The 19,262-nt window shown below is 43.5% G+C and overlaps 1 protein-coding gene across 1 annotated transcript in view; it reads left to right on the top strand.

Moving 5' to 3' along the window:
• The window catches only part of crip2 (cysteine-rich protein 2), a 57,683-nt gene extending 44,753 nt beyond the window's left edge, over positions 1-12,930 (top strand). Inside the window, exons 3-8 of the mRNA XM_023993998.2 lie at positions 8,793-8,850; positions 10,971-11,105; positions 11,466-11,534; positions 11,729-11,823; positions 12,139-12,196; positions 12,429-12,930. Coding sequence (XP_023849766.1) covers positions 8,793-8,850; positions 10,971-11,105; positions 11,466-11,534; positions 11,729-11,823; positions 12,139-12,196; positions 12,429-12,496 — 483 coding nt within the window. The 3' untranslated portion in view covers positions 12,497-12,930. The remainder of the gene's footprint in view (positions 1-8,792; positions 8,851-10,970; positions 11,106-11,465; positions 11,535-11,728; positions 11,824-12,138; positions 12,197-12,428) is intronic.
• The last annotated feature ends 6,332 nt before the right edge of the window (positions 12,931-19,262 follow it).

A 19,262-nucleotide genomic window follows, 5' to 3' on the forward strand; every position in this document is an offset into this window, starting at 1 on the left:
CTAAATAAAATAAGATGTATGCTTATTACGCTGCACCTTGGTCTCCTTCCAACAACGGACGTGACAAGCATTGCCATTAAATTGTTTAACTTGGGTCAAACGTTTCGGGTAGCCTTCCACAAGCTTCCCACAATAAGTTGGGTGAATTTTGGCCCATTCCTCCTGACAGAGCTGGTGTAACTGAGTCAGGTTTGTAGGCCTCCTTGCTCGCACACGTTTTTTCAGTTCTGCCCACAAATTTTCTACAGGATTGAGGTCAGGGCTTTGTGATGGCCACTCCAATACCTTGACTTTGTTGTCCTTAAAGCCATTTTGCCACAACTTTGGAAGTATGCTTGGGGTCATTGTCCATTTGGAAGACCCATTTGCAACCAAGTTTTAACTTCCTGACTGATGTCCTGAGATGTTCCCTCAATATATCCACATAATTGTCCTTCCTCATGATGCTCGTGGACTTCATGAAAAGGAATGCCGATCAGACCCCCATTAACATCGACGGGGCAGTAGTGGAGTGGGTTGAGAGTTTCAAGGTCCTTGGTGTCCACATCACCAACAAACTATCATGGTCCAAACATACCAAGACAGTCGTGAAGAGGGCACGACAACTCCTTTTCCCCCTCAGGAGACTGAAAAGATTTGGCATGGGTCCCCAGATCCTCAAAAAGTTCTACAGCTGCACATCGAGAGCATCATGACCGGTTGCATCACCGCCTGGTATGGCAACTGCTCGGCATCCGACTGTAAGGCGATACAAAGGGTAGTGTGTAAGGCCCAGTACATCACTGGAGCCAAGCTTCCTGCCATCCAGGACTTATATATATACTAGGCAGTGTCAGAGGAAGGCCCAAAAAATTGTCAAAGGACTCCAGTCACCCAAGTCATAGACTGTTCTCTCTGCTACAGCACGGTACCGGAGCGCCAAGTCTAGGTCCAAAAGGCTCCTTAACAGCTTCTACCCCCAAGCCATAAGACTGTTGAACAATTAATCAAATGGCCACCTGGACTATTTGCATTGACTCCCCCCCCCCCCCTTGTTTTTACACAGCTGCTACTCATTGTTTATTATCTATGCATAGTCACTTTACCCCTACCTGCACAATTGACCTCAAATTACCCCCGCACATTGACTGGGTACCAGTACCCCCTGTATATAGCCTTGTTTTATTGTTATGTAATTTTATTGTGTTACTTTTTACTTACCAACAATGCAGTTCAAGAAAGTGTTAAGTAAGCATTTCATGGTAAGGTCTACTACACCTGTTGTATTCGCGTATGTGACAAATAACATTTGATTTGATATTGGTTATGTCAGTGTGAAACAGCTCTGTCCCTTGGTCAGGATCAGAACAGGAAGGAAAGAAGGATGTGAATTCTGCAGCTTTTTATGACACAAAATCACAAAAGCTATTCCCCACCCAGCTCAGACCAGACGCTAGCAAGTCGTCAGTAGATACCAGTCCTAGCCTGGGTTGTTTAATCTCTCTATCATCATTACATCATATAAATGTTATTTTTCCATGTCCTCTCCACAATTTCCCTCCAGACCCAGTAGATAAGCCTGGTCCCAGATCTGGTTGTAACATATACTGTAAATAGATCTGGGACCACGCGATAACACTCCAATTAATGCACAAACAGATCTGGGACCAGGCTTTAACCAAACTCCAATACAGCACAAACAGATCTGGGACCAGGCTTTACCAACTCCAATACAGCACAAACAGATCTGGGACCAGGCTTTAACAACTCAATACAGCAAAAACAGATCTGGGACCAGGCTTTAACCAACTCCAATACAGCACAAACAGATCTGGGACCAGGCTTTAACCAACTCCAATACAGCACAAACAGATCTGGGACCGACTACTAGTAGATGTTGGCAATACTGGCCTGATTTGTTGTTGTTGTCCGCCCTCCACTCCATGGACAGACAGCAGATCAGACACACACACACACACACACACACGATTAGATGTACTCTAGTCCATCCTCTCCATTGACAGCACATCCCAAATCCAACCAGCAGCCTTGGCTAGGCTACATTGCCATGGTGAGTGCATTGCCGTGGTCGGAAAAATCTGTACCCCATCATCATGGAACTGAAGGGATGGTTCAGAGATGGAGTGGGGGGGTTAGTAGTGTACTATAAGAAAAGACATGGAATGTAGTCAGTGTGCTGTGAGGAGATCCCAGGCCCAGTACAGCAGAGGTCAGGGTCTCTATAAGCAGGAGGACAGGGGGATAACGAGGGGGGAGATGGCACCACTGCCCCCTGGGGCTCATGGATGGCAGATGGCAGAGTCATAAGGTCATCCACATACTTCCCATCCGAAACAGTTATGAACAGTTTGTGCATTTGTTATGACGACATATTGTAATGTTTTTGTTAGTTTTGGTCTTCGGTAGTTTTTTTTCAGATGTTCGTGCACACTAATACTTTTTTTCAATGCAAGCTGAAGTTCAGAGCTGAAGTCTACACGCCTTCGTTGGTCATTGGTCAACAGTAGTGATTCGTTGGTCATTGGTCAACAGTAGTGATTCGTTGGTCATTGTCAACAGTAGTGATTCGTTGGTCATTGGTCAACAGTAGTGATTCGTTGGTCATTGGTCAACAGTAGTGATTCGTTGGTCATTGGTCAACAGTAGTGATTCGTTGGTCATTGGTCAACAGTAGTGATTCGTTGGTCATTGGTCAACAGTAGTGATTCGTTGGTCATTGGTCAACAGTAGTGATTCGTTGGTCATTGGTCAACAGTAGTGATTCGTTGGTCATTGTCAACAGTAGTGATTCGTTGGTCAAACAGTAGTGATTCGTTGGTCATTGGTCAACAGTAGTGATTCCTTGGTCATTGGTCAACAGTAGTGATTCCTTGGTCATTGGTCACAGTAGTGATTCCTTGGTCATTGGTCAACAGTAGTGATTCCTTGGTCTTGGTCATGATTCTGGTCTCAACAGTAGTGATTCTTGCAATTTGAGAGACGACTTGATTTCACACACATTTTTTACTTGGGAAATACTTTCTTAGATTAATTCGGACTATTTTGTGGAAGTGTATACTGGCTACGGCGCCTCAAGATGGACAAACAGGCTAGAGGTCGACCGATTATGATTTTTCAACGCCGATACCGATTATTGGAGGACCAAAAAAAACGAAACAGATTAATCGGACGATTTTATTTATTTATTTATTTATTTGTAATAATGACAATTACAACAATACTGAATGAACACTTATTTTAACTTAATATAATACATCAACTAAAATCAATTTAGCCTCAAATAAATAATGAAACATGTTCAATTTGGTTTAAATAATGCAAAAACAAAGTGTTGGAGAAAGTAAAAGTGCATTATGTGCCATGTAAGAAAGCTAACGTTTATGTTCCTTGCTCAGAACATGAGAACATATGAAAGCTGGTGGTTCCTTTTAACATGAGTCTTCAATATTCCCAGGTAAGAAGTTTTAGGTTGTAGTTATTATAGGAATTATAGGACTATTTCTCTCTATACGATTTGTATTTCATATACCTTTGACTATTGGATGTTCTTAATAGGCACTTTAGTATTGCCAGTGTAACAGTATAGCTTCCGTTCCTCTCCTCGCTCCTACCTGGGCTCGAACCAGGAACACATCGACAACAGCCACCCTCAAAGCAGCGTTACCCATGCAGAGCAAGGGGAACAACTACTCCAAGTCTCAGAGCGAGTGACGTTTGAGACGCTATTAGCGCGCACCCCGCTAACTAGCTAGCCATTTTACATCGGTTACACCAGCCTAATCTCGGGAGTTGATAGGCTTGAAGTCATAAACAGCGCAATGCTTGAAGCACAGCGACGAGCTGCTGGCAAAACGCACGAAAGTGCTGTTTGAATGAATGCTTACGAGCCTGCTGGTGCCTACCATCGCTCAGTCAGACTGCTCTATCAAATCATAGACTTAATTATAACATAACACACAGAAATACGAGCCTTAGGTCATTAATGTGGTCGAGTCCGGAAACTATCATCTCGAAAACAAAACGTTTATTCTTTCAGTGAAATACAGAACCATTCCGTATTTTATCTAACGGGTGGCATCCATAAGGCTAAATATTCCTGTTACATTGCACAACCTTCAATGTTATGTCATAATTACGTAAAATTCTGGCAAATTTTCGCAACGAGCCAGGCGGCCCAAACTGTTGCATATACCCTGACTCTGCGTGCAATGAACGCAAGAGAAGTGACACAATTTCACCTGGTTAATATTGCCTGCTAACCTGGATTTCTTTTAGCTAAATATGCAGGTTTAAAAATATATACTTGTGTATTGATTTTAAGAAAGGCATTGATGTTTATGGTTAGGTACACGTTGGAGCAACGACGGTCCTTTTTCGCGAATGCCACCGCATCGATTATATGCAACGCAGGACACGCTAGATAAACTAGTAATATCATCAACCATGTGTAGTTATAACTAGTGATTATGACTGATTGATTGATTGTTTTTTATAAGATAAGTTTAATGCTAGCTAGCAACTTACCTTGGCTTCTTACTGCATTCGCGTAACAGGCAGGCTCCTCGTGGAGTGCAATGTAAACCGTAAGGTTGCAAGATTGAATCCCCGAGTTGACAAGGTAAAAATCTGTCGTTCTGCCCCTGAACAAGGCAGTTAACCCACCGTTCCTAGGCTGTCCATTGAAAATAAGAATGTGTTCTTAACTGACTTGCCTAGTTAAATAAAGGTGTAAAAATAATTTTAAAAAATAAAAAAACGCAGTCCAAAATACCGGTTTCCGATTGTTATGAAAACTTGAAATTGGCCCTAATTAATCGGCCATTCCGATTAATCGGTCGACCTCTAAAACAGGCTATTGCATCTTTTTCTCATTTTTTTAAGTGAAGGTCTTTTTTTAAAGGAGTATGCGAGTTCGACTAGCCGCCAACCAACTGAAGCATGCAGAAGCCTTTAGCAAGCCTCCATAGTACACATTATGCATACACACACACAGGCCAATCCTTCATCCTGGCTCTATCCAAGGAGGAGGTCATAACTCTGTTACTACACACAGAGAACCTTCCAAGATCATGTCTGTACTAATCCCCCTCACCTGTATACCTGATACAGGTATACAGTTGATAATGGGCCTGGGTCTTACCACGCAAATGCCAAGGGAGCAGGGTGAGCGGTGGTGGTGTTTGTGTGTCTCACGAGGAAGGGGGCTGTATGAGATCGGATTCGGGGTCAGGGAAAGACTAGGGCTGTGACGGTCATGGATTTTGGATGACGGTAGTTGGCCAGCCAAATGATTGCGGTCACCGTAATAACCGTTCGGATAGCGAAAAAAGAAACACGGTCGTTTTCTTCTCTCCTCCACTCCTGACTGCATGTGCTGCCATAGAAATAGAATGAATAGAACTGGTGTCTCCATTCATGTCAATGATGGCATAATGGGTGGACTGGCGGCCATTGCGAGTCTACTAATAGGAGCAAAGCATGAAGTAAAAGGAGGAAGTAAAAGCAGGAAGTGTACCCATCACTTCTCAACTGACATTACAAAAAATACATTCCATTGCATGAGTCACATCAGATAAAATCATTTGAATGAACATTCTACGTTACCATGGAAATTATTGCATCAGGCAGCCATTGCAAGTGTTGACAGGGTTAGAGGTTCCAAGCCTTATATTCATTATATTTCTTTGTGTGCTGCTGCTGCAGGGGGGGTGTTGCCTAGGCAACTCTTTTGCTACAACACCTTGGTTGTCACTAGTTACTACAGCGACAAAGTCAGAAGGCTCACCTACTCGACCAATCAGATGAGGGAGTGTGATGACACATATAGCGACCGACCGGCTTGCAGGGGCAGACGAGAGACATGTATTTATTTTATTTCGTGATTCATCAATGGTTTGGTAAGTTATTAGATATAGTAAAACTAACCATTATAAATGCAAAGTGTAAATCGGATATTTTATTCAAATTCAGCTTGCAAGCTTATTACAAGGTTTGCCCTTACTCATAGTTACTTGTCTTAACCCAAAATAGGTTTACTCCAATATCTGCATTGTTTTTTAAATGGCATGTAGTCAAACAAATTGGCACATTTTGATTTTCAAAATCAACAATCAAAACATACGATTTCACAGAAATGTTCACAGAAAAAAAACACTATACAGTGGAAACTCACCACCCTAACCCCACTCTAAACAGGGGAAGCTCACCACCCTAACCCCACTCTAAACAGGGGAAACTCACCAACCTAACCCCACTCTAAACAGGGGAAACTCACCACCCTAACCCCACTCTAAACAGGGGAAGATCACCACCCTAAACCCACGCTATACAGGGAAGCTCACCACCCTAACCCCACTCTATACAGGGAAGCTCACCACCCTAACCCCACTCTAAACAGGGGAAGATCACCACCCTAACCCACTCTAAACAGGGAAACTCACCACCCTAACCCCACTCTATACAGGGAAGCTCACCACCCTAACCCCACTCTATACAGGGGAAGATCACCACCCTAACCCCACTCTAAACAGGGGAAACTCACCACCCTAACCCCACCTCATACAGGGAAACTCACCACCCTAACCCCACTCTAAACAGGGGGAACTCACCACCCTAACCCCACTCTATACAGGGAAGCTCACCACCCTAACCCCACTCTATACAGGGGAAGCTCACCACCCTAACCCCACTTACATACATACTCTTTCTTTGTATTTATTTTATTGGCCCATCCACCCCCGGAGTACAAAAGTAAATTACTTTTAACTTTTTTATTTTTTACAGATATTTTGTTACTTATTACATGATTCATACATATGGTATTTTTCTATATAGTATTACATGATAGGAATACAGTTTGATATACACATGCAGTGAAAACAGGACAAATATAAGCAACACCCCCCCCCCATGGGATCTTTAGTTACGACAGAGTTGAGACAGCTGTTTAAAGTGCCATCTTCTTCAGTTTTATTGAGGAACATTCCATTGTTAGTACTTCAATATTATTCAATGAAACCAATGTTGTAAAAGTGTATTGCAGTGGTCACCAACTGGTTGAATGTGATCGACATTCCTAGTTGATCACCAAACCAAAAAAAACTATAAAAAACAACGATAAAGCCTTGCGTTCCTATTTTTTGTTTTGCGCTGTTGGCGGTTAGTGCACTTGATTCAGCAGCCCTAGCACCAGGAGAGCAAAGTGTTTCCATTTTTAAACATGTCATGTGTCTGAAGGTAGAACCACCTACCTGGCAGGCCCAGAGAGCAAATCAGGTGCACTTATAGGCCTCCCGCTGGCCAATTAGATAGCTTACCATGTCTGCAGCGTGGACCTCGTGCCCTAGACTGTATGAAGAAGACTTGAACACACAGTGAAATTTATAGTGTGATATTACAAAATGTTTAAAACTATGACTAGAGAGACTCAACGAACGCAGCAAAGAGCTGCTGTTTTTGAGTAAGTTCATATTTTAAGTCATTTTTTAAATGATTTATTTTACCTTTATTTAACTAGGCAAGTCCGTTAAGAACAAATTCTTATTTACAATGGCGGCCTACCCCAGCCAAACCCGGACGATGCTGGGCCAATTGTGCACTGCCCTATGGGAGTCCCAATCACGACCTGTTGTGATACAGCCTGGAATTGAACCAGGGTATGTAGTGACTTAGACCGCTGTGCCACTCGGGAGCCCTTATTCAGCACTGTCAATCATTTGATCAGCACTTTTATAAGCCATAAAAAGTGCATTCTCCCTATTTCCACTCACACTACAACCAGCACTGCAGCTGCAATTAATGAGTATAGCAAAGTGTTTCCATACGTTTGCGTTGTTATTATAAGCGGCTTGTCTTTTATAATATAGAGGAATGTTTCACTTTCTCTGGTCATAGAAGTAACAACATTAATTGGTGCATGAGGCAGAAATGGATGTGGGAAAATTGGAAAGGCGAATGTCTCCTCCTTTTTGTGTCTGGGAAGTGAGTGGGCTAGGCTCTGGGCTCTGGACTGGGATAGTTGATCCATCTTTAGGGTACTCATACTGCAGGGAATTATAACCACACACTGGGCTGGGTAATCCATCTTTCAGGTCCTACTGGTCCTGCCGTAGGGAAATTACAACCAGAACTGTGAGGGGACCAGAGCTGTCTAGTGGACACAATGAAGTCCTGTGTGCTGGACCTTCCCTCCTGACAAACCCATCAGTGCCTATTAGTCAGAGAGAGAGAGACAACTATTACCAGAACTTTTACTGTATAGGCCCCATAGATGTTACAACCCCTACGGATCTGTGTCTGTCTGTTTAACACACACACACTGTGTCTGCCTGTCTGTTTCTAGCTCCTGTTACAGAGCTACATTTACTTCCTGTCATGGGTAATACATAATAGGTAGTTGAGAAGAGAAACAGGCTGTTTTCTACTCTGTGGGTTTCTGAGTGGAATAAGATGCCTCGTGGGTGTGGAGGGATTGTGCGACTAAAGCAGTTTGTTCCCACAGTCGGCATTGGCACGTGGCCCTGTGCTGTGGCGTTGGTACCATAGCCTCCTTCATCCCCCTCTGCCTTGTCACTTTGGCTATATCTCAATTCATCCTCTCTCTTCCCGGCCTCCTCACTGTATTGGAGGAGAATTTCCAAGGTCCCTTCTGACCTTTTGTTTTCTCCAAAGATGCATGAGTCTGGCTAGAAGGTGTACATTTCCGAGCTATGGTTGTCAGTCTTGTGAGGTTTGGGCTTATAAATGTTATTTACTCACCATCAGTCATTCTTCTCTTTATTCCCTGTCTACAGCATGATGGGAAGCCCTTCTGCCACAAACCGTGCTATGCTGCCCTCTTTGGACCAAAAGGTGAAGTACATCTTACTATTGTCATAAGGCATACGTTAGATCAGGAGGGCAATTCCATGGTAACAGAATGATGCTGAGTCTCAGATGTTTCACTTTAAAATGTATGCCAAACAAAAAACAATGACTGCAAAGTTAAACAAACCATACGACACTATGCACAAGGACAACTTTTAACAATTTCCACTGACGACTTTACAAAAACACATTTCACTTGAAGAAAAGTGCGGACGCAAAGTTTGTTAACAGAATGACGGCACAAACAACACGAACCGTCATTCTGTTACCAAACTTTGCATCTGCACTGTTCTTCAAGTGAATGTGTTTTTGTGAAATGTTCAGTGGAAGTTGTTAAAGTGGTGAATAGAGTTGTGTGGTTAGGGGTATTCAAATCCTTCCTTATGAGGTCCGGAGCCTGCTGGTTTTCTGGCTCACTTAGAAATGTCCTTGTTTTTGAAAGAAAAGCAAATTGTTTGTCCATTAAAATAACATCAAATTGATCAGAAATACAGTGTAGACATTGTTAATGTTGTAAATGACTATTGTAGCTGGAAACTGCAGATTTTTTTTTTATGGAATATCTACATAGGCCTACTGAGGCCCATTATCAGCAACCAACACTCCTGTGTTCCAATGGCACATTGTGTTAGCCAATCCAAGTTGATCATTTTCAAAGGCTAATTGATCATTAGAAAACCCTTTTGAAATTATGTTAGCACAGCTGAAAACTGTTGTCCTGATTAAAGAAGCAATAAAACTGGCCTTCTTTAGACTAGTTGAGTATCTGGAGCATCTGCATTTGTGGGTTTGATTACAGGCTCAAAATGGCCAGAAACAAAGAACTTACTTCTGAAACTCTTCGGTCTATTCTTGTTCTGAGAAATGAAGGGTTATTTCATGCGAGAAATTGCCAAGAGACTGAAGATCTCGTACAACGCTGTGTACTACTCCCTTCACAGAACAGCGCAAACTGTCTCTAACCAGAATAGAAAGAGGAGTGGGAGGCACCGGTGAACAACTGAGCAAGAGGACAAGTTTATTAGAGTGTCTAGTTTGAGAAACAGACACCTCACAAGTCCTCAACTGGCAGCTTCATGAAATAGTACCCGCAAAACACCAGTCTCAACGTCAACAGTGAAGAGGCAACTCCGGGATGCTGGCCTTCTAGGCAGAGTTGCAAAGAAAAAGCCATATCTCAGACTGGCCAATAAAAAGAAAAGATTAATATGGGCAAAAGAACACAGACACTGGACAGAGGAAGATTGGAAAAAAGTGTTATGGACAGACGAATCTAAGTTTGAGGTGTTTGGATCACAAAGAAGAACATTCGTGAGACGCAGAAAAAATGAAAAGACGCTGGAAGAGTGCTTGACGCCATCTGTCAAGCATGGTGGAGGCAATGTGATGGTCTGGGGGTGCTTTGGGGTGGTAAAGTCTGAGATTTGTACAGGGTAGAAGGGATCTTGAAGAAGGAAGGCTATCACTCCATTTTGCAACACCATGCCATACCCTGTGGACGGCGCTTAATTAGAGCCAATTTCCTCCTACAACAGGACAATGACCCAAAGCACAGCTCCAAACTATGCAATAACTATTTAGGGAAGAAGCAGTCAGCTGGTATTCTGTCTATAATGGAGTGGCCAGCACAGTCACCAGATCTCAACCCTATTGAGCTGTTGTGGGAACAGCTTGACTGTATGGTACCTAACAAGTGCCTATCAAGCCAATCCAACTTGTGGGAGGTGCTTCAGGAAGCATGGGGTGAAATCTCTTCAGATTACCTCAACAAATTGACAACTAGAATGCCAAAGGTCTGCAAGGCTGCAATTGCTGGCTGTAAATGACTACCTCATGAAGCTGGTTGAGAGAATGCCAAGTGTGTGTAAAGCAATCATCAAGGCAAAGGGTGGCTACTTTGAAGAATCTCAAATATAAATTATATTTTGATTTGTTTATCACTTTTTTGGTTACTACATGATTCTATCTGTATTTTTTTCATAGTTTTGATGTCTTCACTATTATTATACCATGTACAAAATAAAGAAAAACCCTTGAATTAGTAGGTGTGTCCAAACTGGTCTGAATCTAAAGTCTGACTTCTCTCTACCCTATGACCGCTGTAGGTGTGAACATTGGCGGAGCAGGGTCCTATGTGTATGAAGCCCCCGTCAGCAATAACCTAGCCTCTACTGACTTGGATGCCCCCCCCAAGCCTGCTGAGGAGAAGAAAGTGTTTGCACCCAGGGCACCTGTCAAAGGTACATGCTAGTGTGTGTGTGCACGTTCTTTCGCGCATGCATGTGTGTATGTGTCCACATATGTACAGTAAGTGAAGACATGGGAAAAGTTGTGAAATAGTGAAAGTAGCTGCCTACGGATCTGAGTTTGATAGAAAGGAGAAGCAGACTTGTCTTCCTGCTGACTCAGTGATGAGACCTACTATACAGGCCAGGCTCACAGCAGGGATGGTCACAGTGGACTTTCTCAAGCTGTTCACACTGCGTTTTCCCACAGTTGCAGACCAGAGGCTATACGTGTGTGTGTGTGCGTGTGCATGCGTGTGTATGTGTAGCTATCTGCTGGTGAACTCTCTTTCTGACTCTTCTGTTTCTTTACAGTTTCCAGCATCACCACCTTCTCTGGTGAGGCCAACCTGTGTCCCAGGTGCAGCAAGAAGGTCTACTTTGGTAAGTAGCCATGGCACACTACCAGGCTCAGAATAAACTGTCAGGTTAGGTGTTAGATTACAACTGGACCTGTCGTGCAGTTGCCATGGTGACGTGTCCTCCTGTGTGTCTTTCCTTTTGAATGACATTTGAACATTTCCGCACCTGCCGCTGAGGTCATTGATTTCTAAGTTATTGTTGTGTGTGTATGACAGCTGAGAAGGTGACGTCCCTGGGGAAGGACTGGCATCGACCCTGTCTCCGCTGTGAGAGGTGCAGCAAGACCCTGGCCGCCGGTAGCCACGCAGAGGTAGGAGAGATGAGGAGGGGTGTGAAAGAGGCAGGACATTTAAACAGGAAAGGGGCCAGCTGCAAAAAACATAATCAATGTTCAAGGGAATCCGCCTGAGCAAGGCACAACACAGAATCACTGATCTACGAATCATCTTGGATCCTAAATAACTGTTCATTATGTTATCAAGATTAGGGAATCTACACAGCACCCTGCTCAAGACGGTTTTCTTCAATGCACCTGAATGGCATAAATGCGTCATAATTAGGATGTTCTCAATGAATTCATGGTATGATTACACATTTTCATACAGTGTCTTTTGTGTTATAACAGCATAATGGCCAGCCATACTGCCACAAGCCATGTTATGCTTGTCTCTTTGGACCCAAAGGTAGGTGCTTGTCTTTACTCAGCCACTAGGTGGTGCTGTTGTCCATAAATATTAGCTATATCTTAACAATAGCCTATGCTGTGTGTTATAGCTGTTAAAAGAATCATATTGAGCTTCCTACATAAAAGTGATGCTAAACCACCAACAGAAAATAAGTGACTAGTTATACTGTAACACATTTTCAGCATTTGATACTGATGCCTGTTTGTCTGTGGTGTTCTTGTGTCTCCAGGAGTGAACACTGGAGGTGTAGGCAGCTACATCTACGAGAAGGAGGTCAGCACAGAGGCCCAGCCCTGAGCTACTGCGGTCTGTCCCGTCCCCAGCCTCAACCTGAGCTCTCCAATACTAATACCACAATCCAACACAGTATTATTAACACTAGGCTTTAGCCCCTATAGCTCCTTCTATAAGCAGCCCTGAGAGACCCAAGCCCTCTCTTCTAGCTCCTCCCATTTAACCCCTGACCCCAAATATTTCACCACCTGGCCCAGCCCACCTCAGCCTCCTAGCACTGCAGTCCTCTAATATACACTACCTGACCAAAAGTATGTGGACACCTGTTCGTAGATTCCAAAATCATAGGCATTAATATGGAGTTGGTCCCCCCTTTGCTGCTATAACAACCTACACTCTGCTGGGAAGGCTTTCCACTAGATGTTGGAACATTGCTGGTGAACTTGCTTCCATTCAGCCACAAGAGCATTAGTGAGGTCGGGCACTGATGTTGGGCGATTAGGCCTGGCTCGCAGTTTGCATTCCAATTCATCCCAAAGGATGCAGGCCGGGTCAAGTTCTTCGACACCGACCTCGACAAACCATTTCTGTACGGACCTCGCTTTGTGCACGGGGGCATTGTCATGCTGAAACAGGCAAGGGCCTTCCCCAAACTGTTGCCTCAATGTTGGAAGCACAGAATCGTATGCAATGAATGTTATTGTATGCTGTAGCGTTAAGTTTTCCCTTCACTGAAACTAAGGGGCCTAGCCCGAATCATCAAAAACAGCCCCAGACCATTATTCCTCTTCCACCAAACTTTACAGTTGGCACTATGCTTTGGGGCAGGTAGCGTTCTCCTGGCATTCGTCCATTGGACTGCAAGATGGTGAAGCATGATTCATCACTCCAGAAAACGCGTTTCCACTGCTCCAGAGTCCAATGGCGTCGAGCTTTACACCACTCCAGCTGATGCTTGGCATTATACATGGTGATCTTAGGCTTGTGTGCAGCTGCTCTGCGATGGAAACCCATTTCATGAAGCTCCTGACGAACAGTTATTGTGCTGACGTTGCTTCTAGAGGCAGTTTGGAACTCTGTAGTGAGTGTTGAAAATGAGGACGGACTATTTTTACGCGCTTCAGCTTTCGGCAGTCCTGTTCTGTGAACTTGTGTGGCCTACCGCTTGTTGCTCCTAAACGTTTCCACTTTACAATAACATCACTTACAGTTGACTGGGGCAGCTCTAGCAGGGCAGAAATGTGACGATTTGACTTGTAGGAAAGGTGGCATCCTATGACGGTGCCACATTGAAAGTCACTGAGGTCTTCAGTAAGGCCATTCCACTGCCAATGTTTGTCTATTGAGATTGCATGGCTGTGTGCTCGATTTTATACACCTGTCATCAATGGGTGTGGCTGAAATAGCCAAATCCACTCATTTGAATGGGTGTCCACATACTTTTGTATATATAGTGTAGATTGATGTTTCCCAAACACTTTATTAAATTATATTTTATTTACGCTTCAAAAAGAAAAAATAATTTATGGAACACAGTTTAACCCTGAGTGGGTTCTTAGTAAAAAAGCACCATATTACTGTATCCATTCTCTCTCCCCACTGAAACACAAGAGCCAGGAGGCCAGTTCTTCACCTTTTATGAGTTCATGATTACTTTATGTTATGTTTATGTATATTTACGAGCGTGGATATAAGCACATTATAACACTACTTTAAGAACTGCAATAAAACATTTTATTTCCCTTTTTGTTTAATTTTAAGTACCCCTAACGCGGCCTTTGAGGGGGAGTTTAGAGACGAGACCAGGTGAAAAGGGTAAAATGATCCCTGTAACATAACAAATCTATTTCCTCAAGAGTAGTGATACATGGTGTTTAAAGGAAGGTGTTGCATTGTCATGGTAACATGCTGACAGGAATGCAGGGGTACCTGGGAGAGAGGGTGTAGTCTGGCTGCAGGTGCAGGTGGTGCTGTTTCAGGACAGGAGCACCACTTTAAATCCCTCCTGCTAGATTTATGGGTTAAGACCCAGATTTATACAGTTTTGGCCGCCTGACTACATTCCTGATCAAATGGATGATATAAAAAAAAAAGTCTCTGGGGTTTAAGTTCCAGAAAGAGTGGATCATTTTAAAAGATGGTATTTTAGGGTTGTGGGTCTATAAGGGTAGCCAGGTTCACTATCTGTTTGTACTGTTTTGCCTATGGTCATTGCACGTCAATGGATACCATAGTATCCACACAGCACATACACATCTGGAACCAGGCTATTTTGAGGTTCCTGTTACTGGGTTGACATGGTACAGTAGATTGTTTATGCACAGTCCTGCATTGGGTTCCAGACATGGAAGTCATTTTAAATTGGGTTTGAAATGAGCAGGATGTGTTGATTGATTTGTTAAGAATAAGAAGACTATACCAGTGAAATTGCATGAGGAAGGTGCATTGTACTACGGCTATGGGACAAATGAATGAAGGAAGGAAAAGAAGCTGGGGCAACATAAACGTGTAGGATATAGAGCTGTACTATTTGATATGGTCAGAATGTTACTGTATTAAGAAACCCTTGGTGTATTTCTACCTGAGATTACTATGAGCTAACTGAAGTATTATACCTTAGTAGGAGGTAGCCTATAGAAACACAGATGCATCTGAAGTGGCACCCTGTTCCCTGTTTAGTGCACTACTTTTGAACAGGGGTCCGGTCAAAAGTATCGCACTATATAGGGAATAGGATGCCATTTTGGGATGCACACCGAGTAACTGAAACACTGCAGACAAAGCATTATGTTAGAATGTGCTTTAGTATTTTATATATATATATAATATGACTGTTATTGTGATGATTTGATTATAATGATCTGTTATGAACTGTTTTGTGTAGTAAGGCTTTAAAACACTTCAGGAGTCACTGTTTGTAGAGAAAAATAAAATGGCTCCACTTCAGTCCTGCTGCTTCCGTCTTTTTAATCCCTTAATTAAACGTTCTATATATACTATTGATCTGATCTCCTGTGGTTTGTGTGTGTGTGGGGGGGGGGGGTATCCCAGAGCATATAAATATACTGTACATCTTTACATTTACAGTACCTTCAGAATGTATTCATAGCCCTTGATTTATGCCACAAGTTGTTGTGTTACAGCCTCAAATTCAAAAGTAATTAAATATGTATTTTTTTCATCCATCTACACACAATACCCCATAATGACAAAGTGAAAACATGTTTTTAGAAACATATTGAAGATGAAATATAATGTCATTTACATAAGTATTCGCACCGCCGAGTCAGTACTTTGTAGAAGGACCTTTGGCGGCGATTACAGCTTTGATTCGTCTTGGGTATGTCTGTATCAGCTTTGCACATCTGGATTTGGGGATTTTCTCCCATTCTTCCTTGCAGATTTTGTCAAGCACTGTTAAGTTAGATGGGGAGTGGTGAACAGCTACCTTTGTCTTTCCACAGATTTTCAATGGGATACAAGTCTGGGCTTTGGCTGTGCCAATCAATGACTTTCACAATCTTGTTCTGAAGCAATTCCAGCGTTGTTTTGGCTATGTGGTTGGGGTCATTGTCCTGTTGGAATGTAAATCTTCACCCCAGTCTAAGGTCGTTTTGCACTCTGAAGCAGGTTCTCTTCAGGGATTTGCCTGTATTTTGGCTCCATTGTTCCCTCTATCCTTACCAGTCTCCCAGTCCCTGCCACTGAAAAGCCTCCCCATAGCATGATGCTGCCACCACCATGCTTCACGGTAGGGATGGTGTTAGACCGGTGATGAGCTGTGCCTGGTTTTCTCCAGACATTGCGCTTTGCATTCAGGCCAAAGAGTTCCAATTTTCTCTCATCAGACCACCATTTTTCATGTTCCTTTGCAAACTGCAAGCATGTTACGTCCTCGTATATTACCATGGTGATCTCTCCTTACAATAAACAAATGTCACGGTGGTTCGCTACGCTCTGTCATGACATCATCTGTCATTCATTTTAAAGTAAACTATGACATGCTGGGCAGAGTCAAATATTTCAAGGAACACCCAGAGACATGCGTGCGTGTGCACACCTTCACACATAAACACACAACTGGGTATGAATGGAAAACAATCAGGGGTTAGTGTGATTACTTATTAATAGTTGCTCGTGCCCTGCCCACACCATGTATGGAGACAAGGTACACATACACACACAGTCAATACAACAGAACAAACCATGTAACTCATGATAACCTTCGACCAACCCCACCCTGTAGTCTGAGCTGAGATCGACTCTTCATAGGCCTAGGAAATTAGATTTATTTGGACCTTATTCTGCTCTGGTTGTGTGGGATTGTCACAATACACACACACAACATTACTTCCATTACCCCAGGAATCAGCTTCTATCTGTCAACTAAGGCTTGCATGCTAAGGGCATGTTATGCATGTGTAATGGGGCAGTGGAGGCTGCTGAGGGGAGGACGGCTCATAATAGTGGCCGGAACGGAGCAAATGGAATGGCATCAAACACCTGGAAACCATGGAAACCATGTGTTTGATGTATTTAATTCCATCCCGCTTATTCCACTCCAGCCATTACCACAAGCCTGTCCTCCCCAATTAAGGTGCCACCAACCTCCTGTGTGATGGTATGAATAGTTATTCTGTTTACTGTGTGTGGCCTGCTATTGTTTGTAAGGTTGACTGACTTCTTTAGTATGCGTGGGCTGGTTCTGATGATTTACAGTCATAATGTCTTTGTTAAAAACACACACACACACACAGCACCTCAGGTAGCAGTCCCTCAAGATGTTCCCAGGCCCAGACCTAGCTCCTTGTGTGAAGGCAGGGGACTCCCCCCAGCTCCCCTCAGGGCAGCGGACTCCCCCCAGCTCCCCTCAGTGCAGGGGAGGTCCAGGTGTCTTTATGGTCTAAACTGTACAGTATGTGAGGTTTGGGCATCTGGTCCAGAACAAGTAGTTACATTCCTACTTTACAACATAATGCCATTCATTGCACAGTAGAGAGGGATGTGAATGTGTTTAAATATGATTATGTTCATTTGCTAGTTCAAGGTTTAATTGCTCACTAATACGGAGGTCCTCATTAAAACCCACAGGAGCCTGACTGGAGGATAGGAGCAAGAATGAAGCAGGCCTGGGTTCAAAAGGTATTTGTTCTCTTTCAAATATTTTGAGTGTTTGATTGAGCGTGCCTGAGTGGCAAACGGACAGGTTTTATACCTTGGGATGAATCTGATGAATCTATTGTGTCAGGCAAAATCGAAAATAACCGCAGCTAAAGCATTCGAAATAAAACAAATCCTATTTGACCCCCTGGAGTGTAGCTTGTGTTGCTTGTCAGCCAGGCTTTAGTCTGGTGAGGACAGGAAGTCTTACAGCCAACCAGGCTCATCATCATACCGCTGCTACCTGGGGCCAGAGCCTTTCTCCCTGGACCATCTGATGAATGACTCAGAGTATGGAGAAGTTAAAGAGGGCTGCTGGCTGCCTGACAGAGTGCTGTTGGCAGCGGAGACCTCCCCTCTATACTTCATCCTTATGACCAAGTTGCAACAGGCCCTATTTATACACATCTGCTGAAGTGTGTTGTGCACCTTCCAGATGCACCCAACAGCCATAATCATCCCAAGGTCTGCCCTGTCACTGGACGGAGGGATAGGAAGGAAGCAAGAGAGGGATGGGAGGACGGAGGGATGAGAGGGGTGGGAATATCTGAAGCTGCCATGCATATTCAATAATGGAAACCAGGTCCAGATTTGACTGTAACCGTCATTGCTCATCCATCCCTGAAATGCTAGCCTGGATCACTCACTCACGCACGCACGCACGCTCGCTCACTCTCTCAGTCACAACTCACTCACTCACTCACTCACACAACACACACCACACACACACACACACCACACCACACACACACACACACACACACAACACACACACACAACACACACACACACACACACACAACCACACACACACACACACACACACACACACAACACACCCCCATCCATCCATCCGACTAAGGCCTGGAGAATCCACAGGGAATGATTATGGATCTCTGTTGAAGACAGTCAGCCTCTAGACACAATTGATACGTTAAAGAGGGGACTGGTTCATGCTTCATGGCTTACAAAAAGCACTCCCTGAGTTGCCATTCCTCAAGACAAGAGTCCATATTTGGCACGTTCTGGAGTTTCACACTCAATTCTTTATTGTGTAGCGTGTTCCCGAACGGGTTCCGGAGGTGGTGTAGTCAGTGTTTTCTTCTCCAGTGAGAAACATGGGACGTAACACTCTCACGCAAGAGCGTTCGTGTGCAGTTTAGTCCAGCTGGAGAGAGAATTATTACTCCTTCTACAGTACAGTTTTGGAAATGGACCATTATTGCAATTTTAAGTCCAAGTGACATGGTAGCTGCTAACACCTGGTATTGCAATCATTCAAAGTATCTGTTCCATAAGCTGTCATTTCATACTGTACAGAGGGAAAATGATCATTCAGTATATATTTCTGTTCTCCCAGCCAATCCTTGGACAAACGGACAAAATTATACATAATGACTCAATTACGGTACCCAAAGTGCAAATATATCTGTCTGTGAAGTGGAAAAAGTAGAAATAAAAATGGACCCAGTACTGTAATGAGTCTTCGTTTCTCTACTTCGGGAATTGGCTTAAGAAAGTGAAAAGCCTATGGTTGCTTTGCGTCTACTTTATACCGTGAAATCACAGTAGCACTTCAGTTACCAGATGCGCTAGAGAGCCTGGAAACTCTGAGCAACATATGAACCACGTTATAACAACACCTATAATAGACCAAAAAATCCCGGTA

This window comes from Salvelinus sp. IW2-2015, linkage group LG9 (assembly GCF_002910315.2).
Source record: "Salvelinus sp. IW2-2015 linkage group LG9, ASM291031v2, whole genome shotgun sequence".
NCBI lineage: Eukaryota > Metazoa > Chordata > Actinopteri > Salmoniformes > Salmonidae > Salvelinus > Salvelinus sp. IW2-2015.